Source organism: Elgaria multicarinata, chromosome 2 (assembly GCF_023053635.1).
Source record: "Elgaria multicarinata webbii isolate HBS135686 ecotype San Diego chromosome 2, rElgMul1.1.pri, whole genome shotgun sequence".
NCBI lineage: Eukaryota > Metazoa > Chordata > Lepidosauria > Squamata > Anguidae > Elgaria > Elgaria multicarinata.
In genome coordinates this window covers 24,804,827-24,828,380 of record NC_086172.1, presented here as the reverse complement: position 1 = coordinate 24,828,380, position 23,554 = coordinate 24,804,827, and the positions used below count along the sequence as shown (strand labels likewise).

The window sequence follows — 23,554 nt, the reverse complement described above, 5'->3', positions numbered from 1 at the left end:
GAACAATACTGGACAAATCATCAGACCAGATCTAGGCTATGTACATCGGAGCCTATGCAAGCTTTCAGGAATCAGGGAGCCCATTGATTGCTGGGAATGATGCACATCTGGAGGTACTAGGCTGGAGAAGGCTGCTCTAACATGTTCAAGAAAAGATTGAGGTTGAGTGCCCCTGAAGATTTAAGATCAAAACGTCTTGGATACTTCATCAACAAACATACTTCAGTACACTTGATTGAAGGCTTCCTGCTTTTTCCAGTTTTTACATTCAACATTACTATTGCCCTGAAGACTGCAATTGGATTATCAAAACCAAGCCAGAAATAATTTCCAGCAAAGAATCTTCTGGCACCCTAGGCTGGTTTATGCTAGACTAAATTTGTTAGTCTTTAAGGTACTGGCACAATGCTGGAAAGGATAACCAACTCCATAGAAGATAATCAAGATTCAAAAACACCTTAATGGGCGAAGTACATTGGCCTAAAATGAACAATATAAAAATCAATGAAGATAAACAAAGTCTTACATTCATGTACAGATTTTGTTTTAAAAGACATGGGTACAGGATGCGAGGCCTGGCAGTAGTTACATATGAAATGGATCAAGATATTTTAGTGAATTGCAAGCCAAGAGTGCAGTGTATCTGCTAAAAAAAGCTAATGCAGACATAGGCTGTATTTACAGAATAGTTGTGTCCAGGTCAGACAGTATTACTTCTGCTTTGTTCTGCATTAAGCCACATTTGGAGTACTGTCTAATTCATTTTAAAGACACTGACAAACCTAAGCATGTTCAGAGGAGATGGCTGGAAAGAAGGAATGGTTGAAAGAGAAGATTAAAGGGCGATATGATAGCAGTTTTCAAATATCTGAAAGGCTGCTATGTAGAAGATAGAGCCAACTTGTTTCTGTAGCTCCAGAGGGCAGGACTAGAACTAATGGGTGGAAATGGTAGGGAAGCAGATCAGAGGCACTTCCGAATTGTGAAAGCTATTGGGGAGTGGAACAGACTGCCCTGAGAGATGGTTTCTCTTTTACTGGAGGTATTTAAGCAGAGCCAAGAATACTGTAGATGTGTCCTGCATTGAGCTGGGGTTGGGGGGGGGGGGGGGCTGGACTAGATCAGATTTCCACGACATAACCTCCGAATGTGTTGGACTACAACTACCATCAGACACAGCCAGTATGGCTGATGAAAGTTACAGTTCAAAACATCTGCAGGAGGCTGGAGGTCACCATGTCAGCCTTTGCCAGATATTTTGGACTGTAACCATCTCTGTTAATGTCTTTTTCAGAGGACTGTGGTAAACCATGTGACTGTTTCACTGTTTAGTTTGCCGTGAGATGGACAAGTAATGAAGCAGTCATGATTGCCTCTGCATTTGCTTTGCTGCCATGGCAACTTGAGCAAATGGTATTGTAGAAGTTATTCTTCTAAAAGAACAGAATCATCTACTTCAAGAAATAAACATGTCTGTTTTTTATTAGAGATTGTTATTCTCAAAGAAGAACTCCTAGGTATTGGTGTGCAGCTTTGTCAAGTTAGGTACCTGCTGAAGTAAAGGCAAATTATCCATCTTATAAGACCAGCACAGACAAATTTAACTATATCTTTATTGACTTGTGCATATTCCATTGTATAATGATTTCTGAGTATTTTGTCATGAATGCATTTTGTATTTTTTTCTCCCATGCTTTAAAAAAGTATATTTTTACATATTTATAGAATATTTATAGAGAACAAAGCTCTTCTCAACCATAAGTTACCACTTGCAAAGAGCTTTACTTTCTTAAAGTGAAAGGAGATGGGGGAGGCAATCCCATTCTAAGATAAAATGTGCAATATTTTCTGTAAAGCAGTCAACATATGAATGTATTTACAGCACTTATCACAAATTGCTGCACAGACAAAATCATTTCTGCAACACTGGTGTTTTACATGTGCATAATCAGTTACAAGGTTCATCACCATTGTTACCAATGGCTGCAAAACAAAGCTAATGTTCTTCCCCACAATTTACAATCCTAAGATTTACAATTACAAAATATGCAAAGCAGGAAAAAGCAGACAAATGACCCCCCATCTACTTTCTGATGGTAAAATACATACTTTGTGGGTAGTTTAATATGTTTGGAGCACAGAGTCAGTAATAAATATTTTTATACGACACACTTCTCACAAAAAACAAAGGCAACACACATTCTGGCAGAAAGCTCTTCCCCAAAACCTTTGTAGTGCGGCCTGGATCTGTAATAGGGAAGCCATTCGGCATTTTGAGAGAGGTACCACAGACTGTCCTGTTTGACTTTGGTAGATAAGAGAATCCCAAATACTTTTGAGGCTGTCCTATTGGTTACAGAGGAAATGCATGAAGAGAGAGGCCTGCCTTGATGCTCCAGAAAGCCAAGCCCAAGGTGAAATTTGTACTCCTCATGACTAGTACTAAGCTTCTTGGTGCGAAGGTGTCACATTGTTTATAATACATTCAAAATTCCACCATGCAGGGTAGCTTTATCATCACAGCAGTGCAAGGAAAATCGTATATGAGCCAGGTAGTCCATGGCAGCAGCTGAAGGCCCTCATGTGAAATATCTTCACCACCACCCCACCTGCAAAAGGAGGGGGCAGGGAAGAGACCCCACAAGGACGTCAGTGTAGAGAGCCTCCTTCACATATACTTCTACCATCCAGCTGCACTAACGGGATCGTTCTGTATGAGTGAATTTTGAAAATATGAGATGGGACTTATTTACACTATAGCTGGGGAAGGTAAATAGTTCCAGGGAACTTAAGTTGGAGGGATTGATTATTTCCATCTAAGAATCAGGCTATAAATGAACCACACTTTAACAATTATTAGGTGGGCAGGGAAGCAATAGTGTTTTAGAGTACACAGGATACATTAATAAGATTGCACGTAAATGTAGTGTTTGAAAGTCACTTTTCAGTGCAGTGTTTTACAGTCAGCATGGCACATTCTTTAAATCTTGAATGAGTGCCAATAGTTCTGGACAAAAACTTATTTAGCTTCTGTCTATGTAAGGGCCAAATGACACATTAAGCGTGTAATTAACAAAAATGAGTACATAATTACTCTCCCACCCGTACAATTGCTGGCACACATGCAAGCATGTGGGGCAGGAGAGGGGGCTTTGATTACCCTTGATTCGTTCACTTAACTAGCACACAATTACTAATTCCATGCTAACGTCAGGACGTGGTTTGCATGTAATTACAATGGTTTAATTAGGTTTTTTTGTTCTGTATGAATCTTTAATTATGGATTGTTAACAATGACTAACTCACAAAGAGAACCATGGTTTGTTGTTGGGTTGTGAGCTGTGGGTTTAAACCATGGATTTAACTATGGTTGTTTAGTCAGGCTACAAATGCAAAAGACAAGAGCGGTAAAAACAACAACCCTAGCCTTTTTAAATGCCCGTACTGCAGTGCCACAAAGCCATCTGGGGCATTAGGTATGAACCAGGACAAGGTGTAGTTTGGCCCTACATTGCAAATATTTTCAAATTTTGAGAAAAAAAAAAAACACTTTCAGGTAGGTGAACCCTGGGGGGGGGGGGGAAGGACAATCTTTTGCTCAGTACATGGATTACCAGGAATAATCATCTACTTTTCATTTTTATTAGAAAGCAAGCATTATGGTATTGTATAAAATTATTTTGAAAAGGTCTCCTTGAATTAGACAGGTAAAATCAGGAAAATTTGCTTGAATAACTAACCTTAATGATCTGGCTTGTAACCATGCTTTTTTTTTAAAAAAAAATGAAACTCAATTCAGTTTTTAAACATTACACTAAAATATTTAAGGCCAATTTGTTGTGTTCGAAAACAATGTGCCTTTATAAGAAGCTGATCAGATGTAGATTTTGCTAACCAACAGCTGCCTGGAGAATGCAGAGTGTTGTAGAATGTATTTCTCTCCACGCATGCAATGGATTATTCTTTACCTCTCACCTCAAAGATATGCCTTATTTCCACGGATCACTGCATTCAAGAAGAAATTATAGTTACCACTATACTAATGTCAGGACACATATTTTGGGGCAAATAGCAACTCTAATGGAAATGCAATTTACCTATTTGTTCAAGAATTGAAAAGATAATTTGTTTAACCAGTGCTACCGTGGCGTTTTTCAGTACTTCTCACATGCATGATGGGCAATTTGTAGCCTTCGATTAAGATCAACACGGAGGAGACGCCCTGGCAAAAATGGTGAAGCAACAAACAGCAAGGTAACTGAAATCTAAATGAGCAGGGTGAGTACACCCCAGAGATTATATATAGGTTGGTAATAGGTTATATACTACATTATGTAAATACTAATGTGTGAACTCACCTGCAAAATTTGGTAAACCAGGAAAAATATGAAAAGTTAAACATTAACATTTCTCCAAAGACACCCATGGTCTGCTAATGGGCACCTTCTTATCCCTGCTGTTGCTTAGCGTTTGTTGGGGCAAATGGTGAAAAACCAGATTGTGCATTCAAGACGCTGTTTTGCAAAAGGGAAGAAATGCAGTTCCCCAATGATACCTGTGTCATATTAACAACATTGTGCAAAGAAATTGAACGAATTAACTCATCTGGCTGTTCCAAAGCAGCCCCAGACACGTCTCTTACCCAGGCTGTGATGTTGCTATTCGAGATGGAACAGATCTGGCACATTCCTCATGCCACCCAAATGACGGGTTCTTTTTAAGGGCCATCAAGTGGTCCAAGCAGCAGCAGGAACAATTAAGTCAGAGCACCAATGTTTCATAAGTAAAAACAAAAAACAAAAACCCTAATCTTGCTAAGACATTAGCCAGATATCCTAAACATGCTACAATGCAGTAATGCAAATGGCTAAGGACACTTTTATATGCAGAAAAATAGAAGAAATGAAACTCTGAACGCTGTGAAAGATACAAAAATGTGCCTTCCAACAGCAGTGCTTTTAAAAATGCACACAATGGTATATTCTTATTGCTTAAGTAAACTATTCTAAAATAGGAAATCTACGCCCAGGACACATTTGTGGAAAGGGAAACTAGATTCAGCATCAGATGACACAGCACCACCCCTTTTCTGCTTGAAAGATCCTTTTGGTCCGAGTTGTACGAAGGCAAAAATGTCTGAACTTTCTTCCACCTCTTTTTAGGGCAAAACGTTTCCGGTTTGAATACCTTTCTTTGTAAAACAAACAGAGGCCAGGGTGAGCGGTGGTGGTTTTTTAAAAAATGTCTAAGCCCCAGAAGTAACTAACTTCTGATCCCCAACACTAGCTTAAAACATATGGACAAGGCTGTGCTGATTTCTGGGGTATCAAACCAAGTCATCACTTCAGTTTTGACATCCCCTTTAAATCAATGAATATGTTTTATGTACACAGCAAATACTGTTGGCCTCCCTCAGACGCACACCAATTGCATTCATGATATGCAATCTACGATAAATCCGTTAACAACGGGCAATGGAGGGGCACTAGAAATTCTCCTTCCAATGACATTTCTGGTTAAAATGTTTCTGAAATTAAGCATCCCATTTATACCACGGAACCTTAATATGAAGAGCTTACACTCACGCAATCAAACTGGTGATGGTAGCAGCCAGGGCTTCTCTTACTATCCACCTTTTATACTGGAGTTTACGCCACCATTTCAACATCTGGCATCTGAGAAGCGCGCTATTACAGCCCTCCTCCTCCAACTGCCCAGACGTCTGTTTTGTTCATTACGCCATTTTCTCCCTTACGGATCCATCTGCCGTACCCTCTTCCCTGCTTCCGCAGTGCTTTCCACCTTTGGGATTTGTGGAAATGAGGGTAATATTGGAATGTGCAACTGCACACTTCGATTAACCTTTAATCTGAAGAGATGCATGTGCAGCTGGCACATTGGCAGTGTGGTGAGCAGCACCAAGTATCTAGTAAACTTAACAGAATCCGCAGCCAGCCATGACAGAATGTGTTTGACTGAAACTGGTATAAGCACTTAAATGCAAAACAGACCTGGAAATAAAACGAGTAGTGGCCCAGAACAGCATATATAGAATGATCCCTCCAAAGTAAACCTCTCTTAAGTTCATTATAAATCACTCCCCAGTAAGCATGACTAGAACTTGTAGCCTTACAAATTCACTCAGAAGTATACCCCCACTGTGTCCAAGTGTGCCTAGGACTAATAATTGGCAGTAAATTCTTGAACATTTTGATTCCATAAATCCTTTCCTTAACGCTTCTAGAAGGGAATGTTTTTATTATCCAAATATATTTAACTGCAGCTCCACTGTACAGCACTCCCCCCTCCTTTTTTTTAATATATGGACTCAAATCTCAGTAGTATTACAACCAGAATGTTTTGGTAGATTGTGTCTGTATTTTTCAACCAATTAACAATGTACAGATACTGATAGAATTTGTCAGCACTGTATACCCGTCACCAACTGCCAAAAGAGGTTTCTGCTGATTTAAAGTGCCCCCTAATATCTTCATTTTTAAAAGTTATAGGACTTTTCTGGTTAAGATACACAATCCAATTTCTAGTAATATATATTTCAGTTGACTGAAACAATAAATACAGATGTACAAAAACATTCTGGTTAGCCTCTATAATTCCAACAAAATATTTCACAATATATTATATACCTACATTTATAATACATGCACCAATATGTCTCACGTTGACAGACTTAACAGTAGTTTTCCTGAACTGCAGGGGGAGGAAAAGAAGTGTTTAAGATTTTGGTCCAATCCATACTAAGGAAATTAAAAAAATAGTCCAACCCCTCATCCCAATAGAATAAATGCGAACGACCACCTTTTGGGGACTGATTTTGGAAGTGAACATAATCACCATCCATAGCTACCGTGAGAACATATGTGTGTTTTTTGACTCGGCTATTTGACCAGGAGTCTCAATGCAAGGGTATGACACGCATCATTCGCTGGCAGCCAACGCGGATATAGCTCTCGCCAGGTAAGCATCACCAGTCTCTAGAGAGTTTGGTGTTTTGATCCCGCTTTGGAGGTGCTGGAGGTGGACCCCTCCGTAAAGTCGCATAGCCCGATATCTGACTCCCTCCAAAGTTGCTGGTCTTCTGCTTGTCAGCAAGAAGTTCTGGTGGGGGAGGAGGCAGCACCATGTCATCCATTGTCGCCGTTGGTTCTGTCCGGGATATCCGGGCAGAGGAGAGGGAGCCGTGTCGAGTGATGGACTTGCGTTGCAGAGTCCTGTTCAGGTCAGCCAGGAACCCAGGCTGAACGCTAAGGCCGGACTTGGGGGAGGTGGGCACTTGCGGGCTGACAGCAGCCTGGGCTTCCGCCATTTCTGCCTGTGTGAGCCGGGTGCTGTCGTTGCGTTTGGGCCTTGTTGGAGGGGGAGCTTTCTTCCCGGATGATTTCGACCACGGCTGAGGCTGGGGATTGACAACAGCAACTTTTGGAGAGGTATTGCCCGAAAATATAGCAGGAATCTCAACCGGTGGCAGAGGAAGATCTATTTCAGGTGGAGGAGGGGGAAAGTCTGAATCCGATGGAGGAGAAGGAAACTCTTCGACAGCACCTGTGCCAGGCGCTCCTACGGCAGGCGTTTTTGCTGACATTCCTGCTTGCTGAAGCACTATAGGCAGACTGAGCTTTCCTGGCTTTGGAGGAGCTGCAGGGGGAGTTGGAGGCTCCTTGACAGGAGACCCTGAAGGCTCTGGTGGATGTGCAAATTTGCTAACCAGGCTGTCCACCGAAGGTCTCTTAGATTCATGGTACTCTGCGGAGCTATTAGATTTTATGCTGGAGTTGCGCTGAGGGGTAGGGGGTGGTTTCTTCCCTCCAGGACTGGATGTCTTACTAGACTTTTTGACTGGAGAACCTCCTGTCTTCTCTGGGGTGGGAGATACTACCGGTGGAGAAGGAGAAGGTGGAGGAGGAAATGCTAGGCTACTTTCAGGTGGTGGAGGAGGAAAATCAGGAGAGGGGACAGAGGTGGGTTGCCATTTTGGCTTGGCTTTCACTGCTGGAGGAGATGGGGGTGGTACACTCAGAGGAGCAGGCTTTAAAGGTTGGGTCTCTGCAACTGGCATGGGGGGAGGAGGAAACTGACTGGCTATTTGCTTCACAACTGATGGCACAGGAGACTGAGGTGAAGGAGGAAGCTTACTAGAGTAGTTCTGTTGCTTGGGTAAAGTGGGTGGCGGAGTAGGGCCTAGTGGGACAGGAGATAATGGAATTTGTGGAGTCGTGAAACTCGGCTGCTTCTTTACTGCTGAAGACACAGAAGAAGGTGGTGTGGGTTGTGTCACTACAGGAGAGGCAGCTTTTGTGCTGCTTTGGGTAGGCAGAGTCATGGCAGGTTTAGGAGGGGCTTGGGGAGGTGGGGGTGCTGGCATAGGGGGAGGAGGTGGCGGCGAAGCAGCAGACTGAGGAAGGTTCTGATGGACCTGGTGGATTTTGAGAGGAGGAGCAGGAGGGGGCGGGGGGCGTGAATTGTGGGACGGACAGGTTGGAGGGCACTGGCTTCATGAGCTGTGCCATGGCTGATCCTGGTGTAGGGGGCGGGGGAGGAGGTGGGGGCGGAGGGACCACACCATTAGGGGGTACGAGGTTCTGAGGCTTTCCTGGTGGTGGTGGCTGGGGCGGCGGAGGCGGCTGTATCATCAGGGGGGACTTGAAGAGAAGTCCGCCATGCTGCGAGGCGTTCTGTAATCTTGTTATAGTGCTGTATTTCACAAACAGTGTTGCTGAGCTACCTCCAGAGGGCAGAGAGTGGCTAGGGAGGGGAGGGGGAGGAGGAGGGGGAGGAGGAGGGGGTGGGGGTGGGGGAGGGGGGAGGGGGAGGAAGGGGAGGTGATGGCTGCGAGGTGGTATACGGGGCAGCTGTTTTAGTCTGTGGAGACAAAGGTGGTGCAAGTAAAGCAAAGGGTCGGTTGATTGAGTCCATTCTGGCCTAAAAGAAAAATGGGGAGAACATATTCAAAAATATATTTACAGCAAAAGAAGTCTTATTATCATTATCATTATTATTATTATTGAAATGCTTGCTGAACACACATAGCTGCCATGAATGATGAAGTACTGAATCAGAGGAGTCATACAACTGAGACGTAAGGGTCGCCTGATGAAGGCTGAAATCCCTGTGCAGAGGACTCCCGCATAGTCACAATTCAACTAAGGAGCACTGTGTATAGCTCCTTTGGTTTTTTATATCCCTCCCAACTGCAGAAGGAAAAATACACAAGAACCCAATGAATCATTTTTTAAAAATGTAAGTGAAGAACAAGCACTGATGATCAATACAGAAGAGATCATGGGTAAACTATCAAGACTTCAAGGCATGCATGGAGGGAAAGAAAGAGGTCAAACAGAAGGTACTGATGAGTTCTGGTCAAGGTATTAAGGTGACTGACATTGTGACATCTTTTTATTAATAGAAGATGATGGAGCACAGAATGAACAATTTTGTTTTACGAATACCTCACCCTCCATATGGCGCAATTCTTTGAGCTAAGCATTATGAAACTGAATTCCTGTGATTCATATTTAAGTACACTGTTGTAAAGAAGAAGTATCTGAAATTCAGCAAGCAGTACCAATGTTTTAAATACTTCATTCTGGGAAGAATTTCCCGGTAACCTATGCTAAACCAGAACTATGACAGGTTATTAATACATGTGGGGGTGCATGACAGCATCAAATTCGGGCACTAAGGGCTCAGGCACTTGTGGGCTAATCAAAGTGTTTAAAGATTAGATCTTTCTCAAAAAAAACTGTTAGTCTGTATGATTTTGGTTGCATCATTCACCCAGAGGTTAATAGTTCAAACAAGGCCCCTGACCTTAACTCTACCCCTGCTTAAGTCATCACTGCAGTGGAGCTCTGAGCTGTTCCGGGTTTTGCATTTGCCACACGAGACTGCGGGGCAACAGGAAAAACAAAAACAAAACATAGCATAAAACACAGGGGGACCAGGGGACAGAGTAACTAAGGGGCGACATGAAGAGATGGCTTCTGCAACAGCAATTCTCAGAACATCTGAAACTTTGCTGCTTCACACTTAACCTCATAATCAAGGACGTTGGCTTCTCATTTGCGCAGGAATGACTTATAAGCAAGGCCAGGTTTTACACTGGTAAAATCCACAACCTGCAATTACAATTGAGTATTGCCAATTGCATATACTTACACTAATTTTGCTGGACTCTTCCAGCTGAGTACCCCGTTTCCAGGCCTCTGAAAAGATGGAGCTAACGATACTTTGGGAACGGACATGTCCTGTCTGGGTGTCCGAAACTCCACTATCAGATTGATTAGAATGATTGGACTGAGACTCTGTTGAAGAAGTGTAGAAAACATGATTAGCATCTTTGTAAAACAAAACACAAAAACAAGCAGACCATGTTGATTTTGGTAGAACACTCTCACACCCCACTGTGGCCATGACTCAGTTCACATGTAACAGCAGCAAACTGGAGTTAATCAACCCATGATTTGTCAGGGTGTGTTGCTACCATTCGGATTATGCAACTTCTAACTTGATTGGAGGTTGCTCTATGATGTGCGAACCTGGACACTATGATTTATTCATGGGTTAAACAATCCAAAGGGAATCTACAATGATTAACCCATAGCATCTGGGTTTGCACATCACAGAACAACCTGCAATTAGAGATTGCATATTTAAGTGGTGGAAGTTAATTAATCCACGATATGCCACCATTATGTGCAAATGGGCATGGTCCATGTGTGAACTGGTGATATACAACAGGATCTACTTATCCTATAATGTTCAAAACTATACTTTGTAAAAGTGAAAAAATTGTGTGCAAGCAGAAACTTGTCTCATTCTGGTAGCTTGTCATCCATTTTAATTTACACAAATATGTTTTCAGTGTATTCTTTTATCCATTTCCTTTCCAGTTTCTGAATTAGACTAGTAATTTGATTTCTGAATTAGACTAGTAATTTTAATGTTACTAAAGGGGAAGGAAAGATGGAAATGCATATAATTTTACCAGTTACTGAACCAAAACCTTTTAGCATTGCATGGAGACAAAATTATGTGTATTTTAAGGCTAATAATAATAATAATAACAATAAAAACAATAAAATTATTTCTTACTCTCCCTTTGCATTGAGGCGGGGAACAACATTAGTACAATACAATATACAGTAAATCAAATGCATAAAATTAATTACAAGAGCATTTTAAACCAATACAATATCAAAAAACAATCAAGACATCTTAAAATTCTTGGTTTAAAATTCATCCGGGTAGGCCAGCTGGAAGAGGCTACTTTTTATAGCTGCCTTAAACTCAGAGAGAGAGTTAAGTTGCCGAATCTCCTCCGGCAGGCCATTCCAGAGTCTGGGGGTGACAGTAGAAAAGATCCCCTGGGTAACAGTGGTCAGCCTAGTTTTGGCCGACTGAAGTAAGTTATGACTTACCAGGCAAACTAGACGAACTGGATCCTGACTTAATACTAGAGCTGGAGAGGGATGTCCAGTCATAGGCCGATTCTGTCCTTTTCAGAGCTTCTTGATAGTTCACATACAATTGTTTCCCATACTGAACAAAATAAAACAGGGAATGTAAACATTCCTAGAGCATAAGTCCTGAGCTTGTTTAGCTACACACAGGCACACTGCACCGCAAAGCCTTTAACTTAACAGTAGCAGGATCGTTCCTGACAAAACTTGAGCTGTAAGATTTCATTTCGTGTCTGGTTGAAGATTTGGAGCCCTTGTTTTCCAATTCTTACTACTGATCTGTCCAGAGAGCTAAAAAGAGATGCTTGCTTTGTAGAATGACAATATCAATTATTTGTGTAGACATACTGAACTTGCAATGGGGTGGGGGGTCAAATTTATGTCTTATGGTAAACGGCTAAGTTCCAAACAGTCATTCTTCTAACAGAGTGACAGTTCTTCAGACATCAGATCTAGGTAGGCATGTTTTGAGAAAAAAATTCAGAAAAAAAAAATTAAGCGGCAACAGCAGGGCTTTGAAGTAGGCTTGGGTAGTAAAAATAAGTGTCCACATAAGTACATATCCAAGTACTAAGTTTGTTCTGACAAGGAATCTTAGGAAGAGGGACATGGAACTGGTCAGGTGACTGAGATCACAAAGACGGAACAGTAAAATTAATCATGTAAGGGTCTGGAAATACTTAAATGCAAGAGTAAGTAAACACGGGGTTGTATCCAATGGTTCCAAGAGCCAAAGGCAGCTCACATACCCACCCCAACCTTTCTCTTCCCCTCTACAGCCCATGCACCCCTTTCCAAAAGCCTTTCTAGGAGCCCTCCTGAAGGGTGGGGCCTGTACTGTAGGAGGCTGCAGGAGGAGGGGAGGGAAATCGCTTGGAACCGGGTGGAAGAACTGAAGCAGTGCCGCTTCCCACCCTTTGCTTCTAAAGAGTTCTGTGCACCATCTTCAAGTGATCTTGCTTAGGGCCTCCAAAACCTTTGACATCCTCTATCCCTACACGATGACTGAGCAATTAAGGTGGTCCTTTTTAAGAGTCACGAGCTGAATTCCAGAAAAAAAAAAAAAACATTTCGATAGATTCTGATTATACTCTGATGATGGAATCACTGCCATAGGCTGCCAACACGGTTGTTCTAAGGCATTCTCTCTTGTACTGAGCCCCAAATTAATGATGGACTGAAAGCAGTGGGGGAGATTATTCTAGGGAGAGGCTGTGGCTCAGTGGGAAGAGCCCAGGCTTGGCATGCAGAAGGTCCCAGGTTCAATCCCCGGCATCTCCAGGTAGTGCTAGGAAAGAATCCTGCCTAAAACCTGGAGTGCTGCTGCTGGTCAGTGTCAACAATATGGGCCAATGGTCTGACTCAGTATAAGGCAGCTTCCTATGTCCCTGTGCTATCACACAGTCGGCAATGAGCTATGTAATAACAGGGCAAGTGTGGCATATATTGCTCTTTTAAAAACATCTGCCACTCCAATAGCTGTTACGGAGAATCCTGCTTTCCATTATCACTAGCAAAAGCAAAAAAACAGCAGACCTGTTATGGACGGTGCGTAGTCGAGTGACTGCTACCTGAGGTGATACTTGGGCCTAATCTACACCAAGCAGGATATTCCACTATGAAAGCGGTATATAAAAGGCAGGAGCCACACTACTGCTTTATAGCGGTATTGAAGTGCACTGCAGGATCTACGCTGCTGTTTTATACTGGTACTGAAGTGCACTGACAATAGTTGCGGCCCAGGACATATTTACACCAAGCAGGATATAGCACTATGAAAGCGGTATGAAAGCAGTATACGGTATGTGTCACGGGCCCCAACAGTTGTCAGTGCACTTCAATACCGCTATAAAGCAATAGTGTGGTTCCTGCCTTTTATATACCGCTTTCATAGTGAAATATCCTGCTTGGTATGGATGAGCCCTTGGTAACCTCTGATAAATTTGCCATATTCTTTGTAAATGAAATGGCTAGTTTTCAAGTAGATTGGCAGCATCTACTGTAGATACATAAGGACTGGAGACACTGAAAACATTTACATGGTCCAGCTGAAAAATACACATAAGATCCTGTGAGACATTTATAGTCACTGACCATCTAGCATGGAGAAACACAGCCCAAAGAAGTGAGGTTCATTATTGGCAGGGTTGCACCAATCAACTTTAAATCTGCTTCTTCAGTGAAGAAAGATCTGTGTATTTCATCTCTGGCCATTTCCTGTCTCGGTAGCTCATGTTGTAGAGAAAATCATATTGTGTCAGTGCTACTGGCTTGCCTTTAATTAATATTACTGTTCCTTAGCTCTTGTTAAGAGTGGGACAAAAGCTTTAATGGAATGTTATTGTAATCCGGCATTTGCTTGGTCACCAATAACTGGAACTGCTTCTAGGAGGGCCCCCCTCACTCTACACACCCACGGTGCAAAGAGCCATCTCTTTTCTGTCAGAGGAGAGGATGCTTAGGTATATAGATGCTCAAGCCACAGTGTGCCAAAAGATAGTGAAGGGCTGCCTTTTCTCTCTCTCTTGGATTAGGGTGTGCAGGACAACTTGTGAGGCTGGTTCCAAGTAAACATTAACAAAACCACTGTGTTTAAACACTCTTAGGGTGAAATTCTTTGGCCACTAGACATTGTCTAGAAGGCCATAGGATTTTTCAGTTTCTAGGAACTGGTTCCCAGGAACTGGTCCCCCTGCCCCCTCCTAGATGGTGCAGTTCTTGCCACATCGGCTACGTATCTGTGCACGTAAATGGAGTGTGGAAAGGGCAAAAAGGCGGTCCCAGGGGTGGGGAGTGGCAGAGACAGGGGAAGCCACTTTACACAGCTTCCTATGCACTGCGCAGCTTCCCCCATTCTGAAGCTTCCTGGCTAGACAGGTGAATTGCCTGTCTAGCCAAAAATGCAGAGTGGCCAGAGGGGGGGCGGCGAGGGTCACCTCTGTGTTCCAGCTGCCCTGCATTGGACAGTGGTCAGCGTCTGAGTTTGGAGGCTGACCACTATCTCCTCAGGATTGCTCCCTCTCTCTTATAGTGGATATATATTAATAGTAGATCTGGTACAGGAGGAAGGCTAAATCATGGGGCTCTTGTGAACAGAACAGAGAAGCGCATACCTTAGCAATACGGATGCCATTTACCCATTGATGTAGGGTTCTGATATCATCACAACACAAATATTTAATATACTGAGACTTCTTCTGAATCTGCGGATGCTGTAAGAAAAGTATTTGATGTGATCAGTTTAAACTGAATTACAGCCGTACAGAACCAAAATTAAGACTCCTCCAAGGACGAGCACTACAAAACCATTAGCACTATATTTATAGGGTCAGACAGTTAACAAAAAGAAAGCAATACCATAAAAAAATACTTTGAATATATAGCTAGATTAAAACTACTGAAGGAAACTGCATTGAAAAAATGCAGTTGAAAAGAATGTTGAAAGAATGTTTAAGAATGAGTCCTTTTCCCTCACAGGCAAGTCAAAAATGGCAACTATACTCAAACTGATTTTAAGGGGGTACTGAAATCTTTCTAATGATATCAATGTGGTATAATGTTGTGGCATTCCAACCTCTATTTCAAGGCCTCTTTTTGTTAACCTCTTATTTATTTCTCATATTGACAGCTACTATTCAGCAGTTACCTTCAGTACTAGGCAATAATCTGTAGGGGATTTATACTTGTTGCGATAGTCCTGCCCATAGTAAACATTTACATGGTCCAGTTGAAGAAAGCATACAAGATCCCGTGAGACCTATAAATAAAAACACATTTTTGGTCACCAAAGACAAATTGACAAATCATTTGACCAAAGCTTTCAAGGCCATTTCCTGTGTATGCTTCCGCTAAATGTAAGTGCAAGTAATATATCCTACTGAACATTGATGCACCACTTCCAAGAAGCTAAAAGGTGACGAGAATCAAATAAGGAAATCTGTAGTCATAAACTTCAGTGACATCTGAATTCAAAATCTGCTCTCCCTCCCCATAAGCACCCAAACGTGAACTATGAACCCATCAGACCAAGATGGGAACAAAACCGCCATCACTACAAGCAAGGGGACAGGGAGAGAGAAAGAACACAAGACCAATGGGCAACAATTTACTAGAATCTGTCAACACTTAAAATAATTTCATTAAATGTTTCGTATTTTCTTTCTATGATACAAAAAAACAAACCAACCTTCATGCCATATAATGTCACTAGAGATACTATTAGTTTGTAACATTTTTATTTCAACTGTGATATGTTACTAGAAATCAAAAGAAAATGAACAAAAGCAAAACTAATTCACCACAAAATTTACAATATTACCAGAAAAGGGACACAGCTGCTGGTTAACATTATATAGGTATTACTGGAGTATTTTCATTCAAAATTTGAGTCCTGCACGAGAGTCAGTAAAATCAAGACTTGATCAGCTCAAGTATCCTCTGATGAATATTGAAAAATGCTCAAAGGGCAACCATCTGACAGCCATCTGTCAGGGATGCTTTAGGGTGGATTCCTGCCTTGAGCAGGGGGTTGGACTCAATGGCCTTGTAGGCCCCTTCCAACTCTGCTATTCTATGATTCTATGATCTAGTGTCACATGAATGGATGGTCTTCCTCTTCTTCTCCTTGCCCTTCACCTCCTACACATCCCATAACTGCTCCAAAACGTTCAACAAGCCTCCAAAGCAGATTTGGGGGGGCATGCAGGGCCTTCAAGGGAGAGGAACAATCAGTTCTGCCTACAGTTCTGGACATCAACTGGAATTCACGTGAAGTTATCAGAGGCAGTGCATGATTGCTTTTTTGGGAGAAGGAAGAAATGTCTGGAATTCTTTTGGGGGGGCATATTTTTAATATATATCTGAAACTCACTGAGATGCAATTTTGTACTGAAAGTGGGAAAATAAAGTAACTGGTTATTACTTTTCTGTCTTTTATTCAAACACAATAAAGATATTAATAGAAAGAAGTAATGTTCAAAGACTTTTATGAGCCAATTGAGAGTGTTGGTGGACCAATAAGTTTTATAAAATCCTAATCATTCCACTTCTGAATTCACTATCCCAAGTTTTAAAATTTACAAACATTTTTCTGCATATCTGTAAGTATGGAAAGTAAAAACTTTGGCTGTGAGCAGCTCCATTTTGCTACCTTGTTGAGAAGCACAGGGTCACCAAGTGCACTATTAGATATAGGAATAGAATAGTGATGATGAAATTGAGTCCAGACATGTAATTTTGACCATGATTATCTTACGATAGGAATAATGTAACTATTTCCTTGCCTGTGACACTCATAGATGCATTAAAAAGTGATTTCAATGCTTTTAAAATCTTTAAATAGTACAGCATTTTCCTAATCCTTGCAGTCAATGCCTATATATATGTAGTGAACTTAAAGTACACTCAAAATTAAGATTAGAAAGAGTGGAAAAACCAACAAACAAGGAAGGGAAGGCTAACAAAATGCCTCAGTCATGACTAAACTCTCTCTCAGTCCCCTCCTTACACGCACGCACGCACGCACACATACAAAGAGTATCCTCTAGTGTTTCATTTGTTCTCCTCCAGATCTACCACCATGAATAGTGTGCACACATTCAATGGACATTTCCCCACCTTCAAATAAGAGGTCTTAATCTCCAGTCAAAGACCACTAAGTTCTAATAGCAATTTAATGGTTCTCTTTGTTTCAATACTATCTTCATAAAAAGTAGATCATGAATTTTTCAGTGCTTTTTCCTAGTAATATATCTATTTTTTAAATGGAACTAAAGTGATCTGCAGTAACATTTCAATGAAGATTTCAAATTACTGTGTGTGCCACTTTTCTCCTTTGAAAAGATGACAGTGATACAAGACTTTAGAAAGAGGAACTTCACCTTTGGTTTTCCTTTTGGAACATAGTAGATCCCAGAAGCTCTGAGAAGAAAGTAACGTTTCTTCCAAGATTTTTTGCCATCATCTTTCAGCCACAACACTCCCTCAATTTCTGGCACTGTTACTGAACTTCCACAGAAACATTCCTAGAACAGAAAAGTAAGAGAAATGTTAATAAAACAACGTATGTTCAAAGGAATCCCCCCCACATTATTATCCCTTAAAGTAAAGTAAACAATTAGCAGTTGTTTAACCATGCCATTATTATATTACAAAAAACAACACCTTATTGGGTGCTGTTGTTTGTTTTATTAAGGCTTCCAAATCTCTTCCTCCCAACATCTCTCTTCATCTAATCATATATTCCTGTTTCTAGTACATGTTCTAAAACTGATCATGGCAGAGGGACATTGCAATCTTCTCCAAGGACATTAATATCCATGACCTGGCTTCCCTGTCTGATTTTGCAGCCAAAAGCATTTCTGCTGCACTTCCTTTCCCTTTACATAGAGCTTAATTTCCGATACAGGAAATTGTAATGTACAAAACAGTCCTGAGATCCTAACTTTTCGATCTCCACTTCCCAAGTAAAAGTCTTACATCGCTTTCAGCCCCTTTTCCTTGTCCCACAGTTCTTAATACTACTACACATCTCAAAAAACTAACCAGTTACTACCTGTTGTGAAAAATCCCTCATGCATGTTCTAGTCCATCTTTCACCTTGCCTCCCCTTTCCATCAATTCAGTTATGCTTCTGCTATCATCACCTGTCTCTCCTATTCGATGTTCATATCACTCTTTTCGAATATCTGCACTGCTTCACTTTGTCTTTTGCATTTCCTTCAAACTTCTAATATTTACATTTGAATCTTGATTCCCCATATGTATTTCTAAAATCATCTATCGGTCTCCTCCATACTTTCTGCATGCCTCCTTGTTCTTCTTTTTTTAATGAAACCTGTTTCTTCTTCACTCCTTGAAGCAACCTCAACACGGTTCCTTATATTTGACGTGCCCAATGGATTTAGATTATGAAGCCTGTGCATGGGACCTAGATTCCTTCAACATTCTTGTATGGCAGTTTACACTATTATGGCTATAAATAAATAGAAGCAATATTAAAATGGCCACCACTTCATGAATATCCTGGGAAGTCTCACCTCCAGTAGTACCTCCTTATTCCTATCTGCCATTTCAGATGTTTCTCTTTTCCCGAGAAGATAATTCTGTAAGAGAGAAGTTCAGTCTTCAGCTGAAGTCTAGAATGATTCAGAAATGAAACTGCTATCTTATCCACAACTCTCTTTTGATGCTGATGCAAACTTCTGTTTGTGAGTAAAACTTCTCTAGACTCCCCACACAATAAAATAATAATAATCAAAGAGGTAATATTGGTCTTTTTATATCCCCAAAGTTTAGATATGAGTAGTATCCAATGATGTCCCAACGCTGGCACTAATGACATTTGTTGGGGTCAACAAATTAAGCAATATCTACAATAAGAGGCAGGGTTAAAGAAGTCATATTACCAGAATCTATCACGTTTTTCCTATATAGTTGAAATACAAAAGGAAATGTGTGTTTATTGTAGCTAGAGGGCTAGGTCCAAATAACGCACTAGTGGAAGGCTGTTTGCGCAAGGATCTTTCCTCTCCCATCTTCACACTGGACAGTTAGGGCCCCCTCTTGTATAGTGTGGACTGTGTCATAGGGGGATGTAGCGGAAGGCGGAATTCACCCCAACGTGGGTGGACGTACCTAGTGACAGAAGAGTTCCACTCAGGAGGCTTCAGAGTGAAGGAGGGAACAGGGAAGAACCTTTTGCTTACAAAAAGATTCAACTCATATTCTTTTTATTCTCGGATACCACAATTACATAATTTGTGTGTCCAAATATTACATGTGCTTTATAAAAAAGACCCACTTACTGTTCATACAAGTACACTGCATATTTTAAACAATCACTAGCATATACTCCGACTAGTAAAAAGATCTAGAACTCTTTGGAGTCGAAGCTAGGATTTTGATTAAGCAAAATAAAGCAAAGTTGACATTCTTGAACACACAAATGTTGTAATAATGAATTCAGTACTCTTAAATAGCTCACAAATATTTACACTCATTGTTATTTCTGATTAAAACCCCCTATGGTGTCTTATAATTTGGGATATATTGAAAATGTATTCCCCACACACTCACAGATAAGAATTCCAAGTAGGTACCAGGATCTAACGTGCTTGGATCTGCTTAAAAGTTGTTCCTTACACCTTTTTTAAAAAAAATACACAAAGGATGCCCACGTCTCAGAGGCACACAAAGCATACTATCAGATAGCAAATATAATAATATTGAAGCAATCAATAAAGCTTCGGCTATTGGGTGGTATAAAAACGAAATAAGTAATGGTTTGGGTGCAGGCTATCGCTTTCTCCTGTACAATCCGCCCCGCACACTCCGGTCCTCTGGGAAGAATTTACTCCAGCCAACAAAAACAAGGCGAGGGTAAATAAGAATAAATGGTATTTAAGCCAAAAAAAGGGAGGATTGGGTCTCCCAAATATACAATTATACTATGTAGCAAACAGGTTAAGACATATTGTAGAAGCAATTATAGGAGTAGGAGATTTAGATTGGATGGAGGATAAAATTACTTGTAATGTAGAGATGAGTTTGGAAAATGTTTTTTTTTTTAAGGAAGGAGGGAGAAAGTGGGTTGAAAGTATAGATAATCCACTCCTGAGGTCTCAATGGGAAATTTGGAGTAAATTTAAAGGGAAGCTGCTTCCGAGCAACTCTCCCTTGTCACCGGTAATAATGTTAAAGAATTTCCCAGAGGAACTGAAGGGTAGATTAAGTAAAATATTAAAAGAGAAAAATAAAATGAAATTAAAGGATTGGTTAAGAGATATAAATACAAGAGAAGATATGGAAGAGCTGTTAAAGGAGAAAAAATTATCTTGGTTAGAGTATAGGAAATTAGAACAGTGGAATAAAAAGTGGATTAAAGAAAATAGAGTTTGTAGAGAAATGACGAAGTTTGAGGAGTTAATAGTTAAAAAGGAAAAATGTAAAGGAGGAAGTTTAGTCTTAAAAGGGTTAATGAGCGAAATATATAAAATATTGTTAGAAAAAGGGCTAATGGATAGTTCAGGAAAAATGGTATGGGAGACAGATTTGAAGGTACAAATAGGGCGACAGAGCTGGGAGGGACTGTGGAAACAAAGAGTGTTGAGAAGTATGTCAGTGAGAATAAAAGAGAATTACTTTAAAATTTTGTGGAGGTGGTACCTAACCCCGATTAGATTGAATAAGATAAATAATCAGCATTCAGCAAATTGTTGGAGAGGTTGTGGGGAAAAAGGAACGTATTTACATATGTGGTGGGAATGCAAATATGTACAGAGATTGTGGAAGATGGTGTTTTTTGAAATTGAAGAAATAGTGGGAATGAAAATAGAACAAACACCAAAAATTGCATTACTGTCACTATTTGAAGATTTAAAATGTGGAAAAGAAATTAAAGAATTGATATCGAGTTTGCTGACTGCAGCACAATTGATGGTAGCTAGGAACTGGAAGATTCAGGGGGAATATTCTATTGAAGAATGGTATAGAGAAGTTTGGGATATAGCTATTAATGATAAATTGACTTGTAATATTAAGTGGAGGAAAGGTATAACGAAAATAAATGAGTTTGAAGGAATTTGGAAACAGTTTTGGAAGCAGGAATCCCGAGGTGGGGGGTGCACTTATATGTTAAGAATGATTATATTGTATGATAGGATAGGTTATAGTTAATATTTACTCAATATAAAATGTATGTAGTATGTTGTGTTGTTGTTTCTTTTTTGTAAGATGTTTTAATTTGTGGTAAATAATTTTTTTTAAAAACAAACAAACAAAAACAAGGCTGACAACTATTACCCAGAAGACCTTTTCTTCTGCCGCTCCCAGTTTGTGGAATGGCTTGCCGGGAGAGATTCATCAACTTAACAGTCTTCCAGAATTTAAGAAAGCCATAAAGACTGATCTCTTCCGGCAGGCCTACCCAGCTGAATTTTAAGATGCCTTTTTTTTAATGGTGTGCTTTTTTTTAATGAAGCACTAGTTTTAAACGTTTGAATTAGTTGTATGTATTTTATGGTGTTTTTATTTGTGTTGTACCCCGCCTCGATCCAGAGGGAGAGGCGGGTAACAAATAATTAAATATATTATTATTATTAATAATAATAAATATCAAGGAAGTTGTGTGAAAAGTAGTGCATTTGGAGCAAAGTGTTCCCCAACAAACAAATAAATACACACACACACACATACACTCACTTTTTCCACTGGCTGTTCCCTGCCCAATTGTGATTGCCCCCCCCCCCCCAGGAAGCCAGGGCTACTTCTCCCTGGGATCTCAGCCAAATTGGGGACAATGGAGTGAGCATGAAAATCATCATGAGGCAATGCTGCCAATTCAAGGTGAAGAGCTTCCCAAATAGGAATTGCCTTCATTCTGAGTGCAGACTTCTGCCTAATTTTGCAGCGCTTCCAAAAACTGCAAAGGAGAGCACTTCTTGAAACTGATGAAAACTTTTACGAAAAGCTGCCCCTTCCCCCGATCTTTCAGCTCAGCTCTTAGATTTGTTTATATAAATGATATTACATTCAGCGTTAAAATCATTCCCACAATTGCATGCAGATGTTGTTTCTGACGGATTAAAAATCTAAAAACAAGTGGCAGAAAAGGTGCTCAAGCATAGAAAAATTAGAGCATTCTACTCACCTGGGGATTTTTGAAAAGTGCATATTTTTCTATACGTTCTACAAACATAAGTTTGTTTTGACTGTCTCTTGTCCAGTTGAGGAGGTTTTCAACTAAGTTTTCATGGTCTTCAAAAATTCTCTCTGTGTAATTACAGGGAATAATATCAATATTCTAAGCTCAGCCACCTGTCTTTATGGGGTCAAGTCAGTGGGTTGTTGGCAAATGACAAAACACATTAACTAAGTGGTTTAATCTGCAAACCGAGCATATGTCTGACATACACAGCAGACACAAACAAAAGTGTTGTTTTTTACAATTACATGATTTGTATAATATACATGTATGTGTACATACTTTCCCCATTGGTCATGAGGGCTACCGAATGTAAGCAAACTATGGTTCTCATCCTAAAGGACTCATTATGCAATGGACCCGAGCTTGTGTGACTTTGTAGTACACTGCTCCAGAATAAAAATAGATCGAAGGCTAGTATATAGACATTTAATAAATTCAATATTAAAGCGCTGTAGGACAAGCTTTTGAGTCTACGGCAAGATGAGCATCCCTTTGAAAATTATGGTACATGGACTTAGAAATCATGAATGTTGGAAGGAAAATGGATCTGGGTTTATTTACTTCACATCCTGCCTCTTTTTGCCATCGTATTTTCTAACTGCAATCACGAGAACAGCCATATTATATTAAATGACTTCTCAGGATGTTAATGTTACTGAAAGCACAATGTCCAGACCCACACTACAAGTCTTCTATCCATGAGCTGATATAAAATGTAATTTGGTAAGCAGAACACTCAGATACCTAAGATCTAAACTCAAGTTATGGATACTGACTAAGCTAGAAAAGAATCTGAAAATAGGATCATATATCAGCAAAATTCAGCCTCAGTTCAGCACAACAAACAGGAAAAAGTCTGAATTTCAAGGTTTACTAACCCATTTGTAATTCTGAGATGGTTTCTACCAAAGACCAGTCTAAGCTAAACCCACAATGAGACTTGTCCATCAAATTGTCCAGCACTTGTCTTACGGTCTGTCTTTCATCTACCATCATAGTCTTGGAGCTGTCATCAGACATATGGACTCGGATCACGAGCTGTATTTAAAAAGACGGGAGGAATAAATCAGCCAGATGAAACCTCAAAACATAAAAGCATGCTGACGTTTTTCTAATTAGTTTCACTTTGGTATCAATTACTTTTAAGAGGATATATAAATGCCACTTTAAAAATGTGGCTTAATGAACTTTTGCCTTGTGATTCCAATTGTCCTGCTGATTGCATTGGTATTTAAGACCATCTTAAGTAACTGCAAACTAAGAGAGCCCTCCACTCCATGCTATAAATGAAATAATTTCAATTATTATGGTTCTTCTCAGTAAAGATAGAATAAGCTATTTTGCTGCTTCTAATTGTAGACACACTAAC

At 40.4% G+C, this 23,554-nt stretch overlaps 1 protein-coding gene across 1 annotated transcript in view; it reads right to left on the bottom strand.

Annotated features, from left to right (window-relative positions):
- Positions 1-1,595: 1,595 nt before the first annotated feature.
- RAPH1 (Ras association (RalGDS/AF-6) and pleckstrin homology domains 1) overlaps positions 1,596-23,554 on the bottom strand; it is a 78,380-nt gene continuing 56,421 nt past the window's right edge. Inside the window, 11 exon segments of the mRNA XM_063116157.1 lie at positions 1,596-8,473; positions 8,475-8,822; positions 8,824-8,940; positions 10,177-10,322; positions 11,439-11,559; positions 14,594-14,692; positions 15,127-15,237; positions 17,360-17,503; positions 18,518-18,583; positions 22,129-22,250; positions 23,064-23,223. Coding sequence (XP_062972227.1) covers positions 6,986-8,473; positions 8,475-8,822; positions 8,824-8,940; positions 10,177-10,322; positions 11,439-11,559; positions 14,594-14,692; positions 15,127-15,237; positions 17,360-17,503; positions 18,518-18,583; positions 22,129-22,250; positions 23,064-23,223 — 2,922 coding nt within the window. The 3' untranslated portion in view covers positions 1,596-6,985.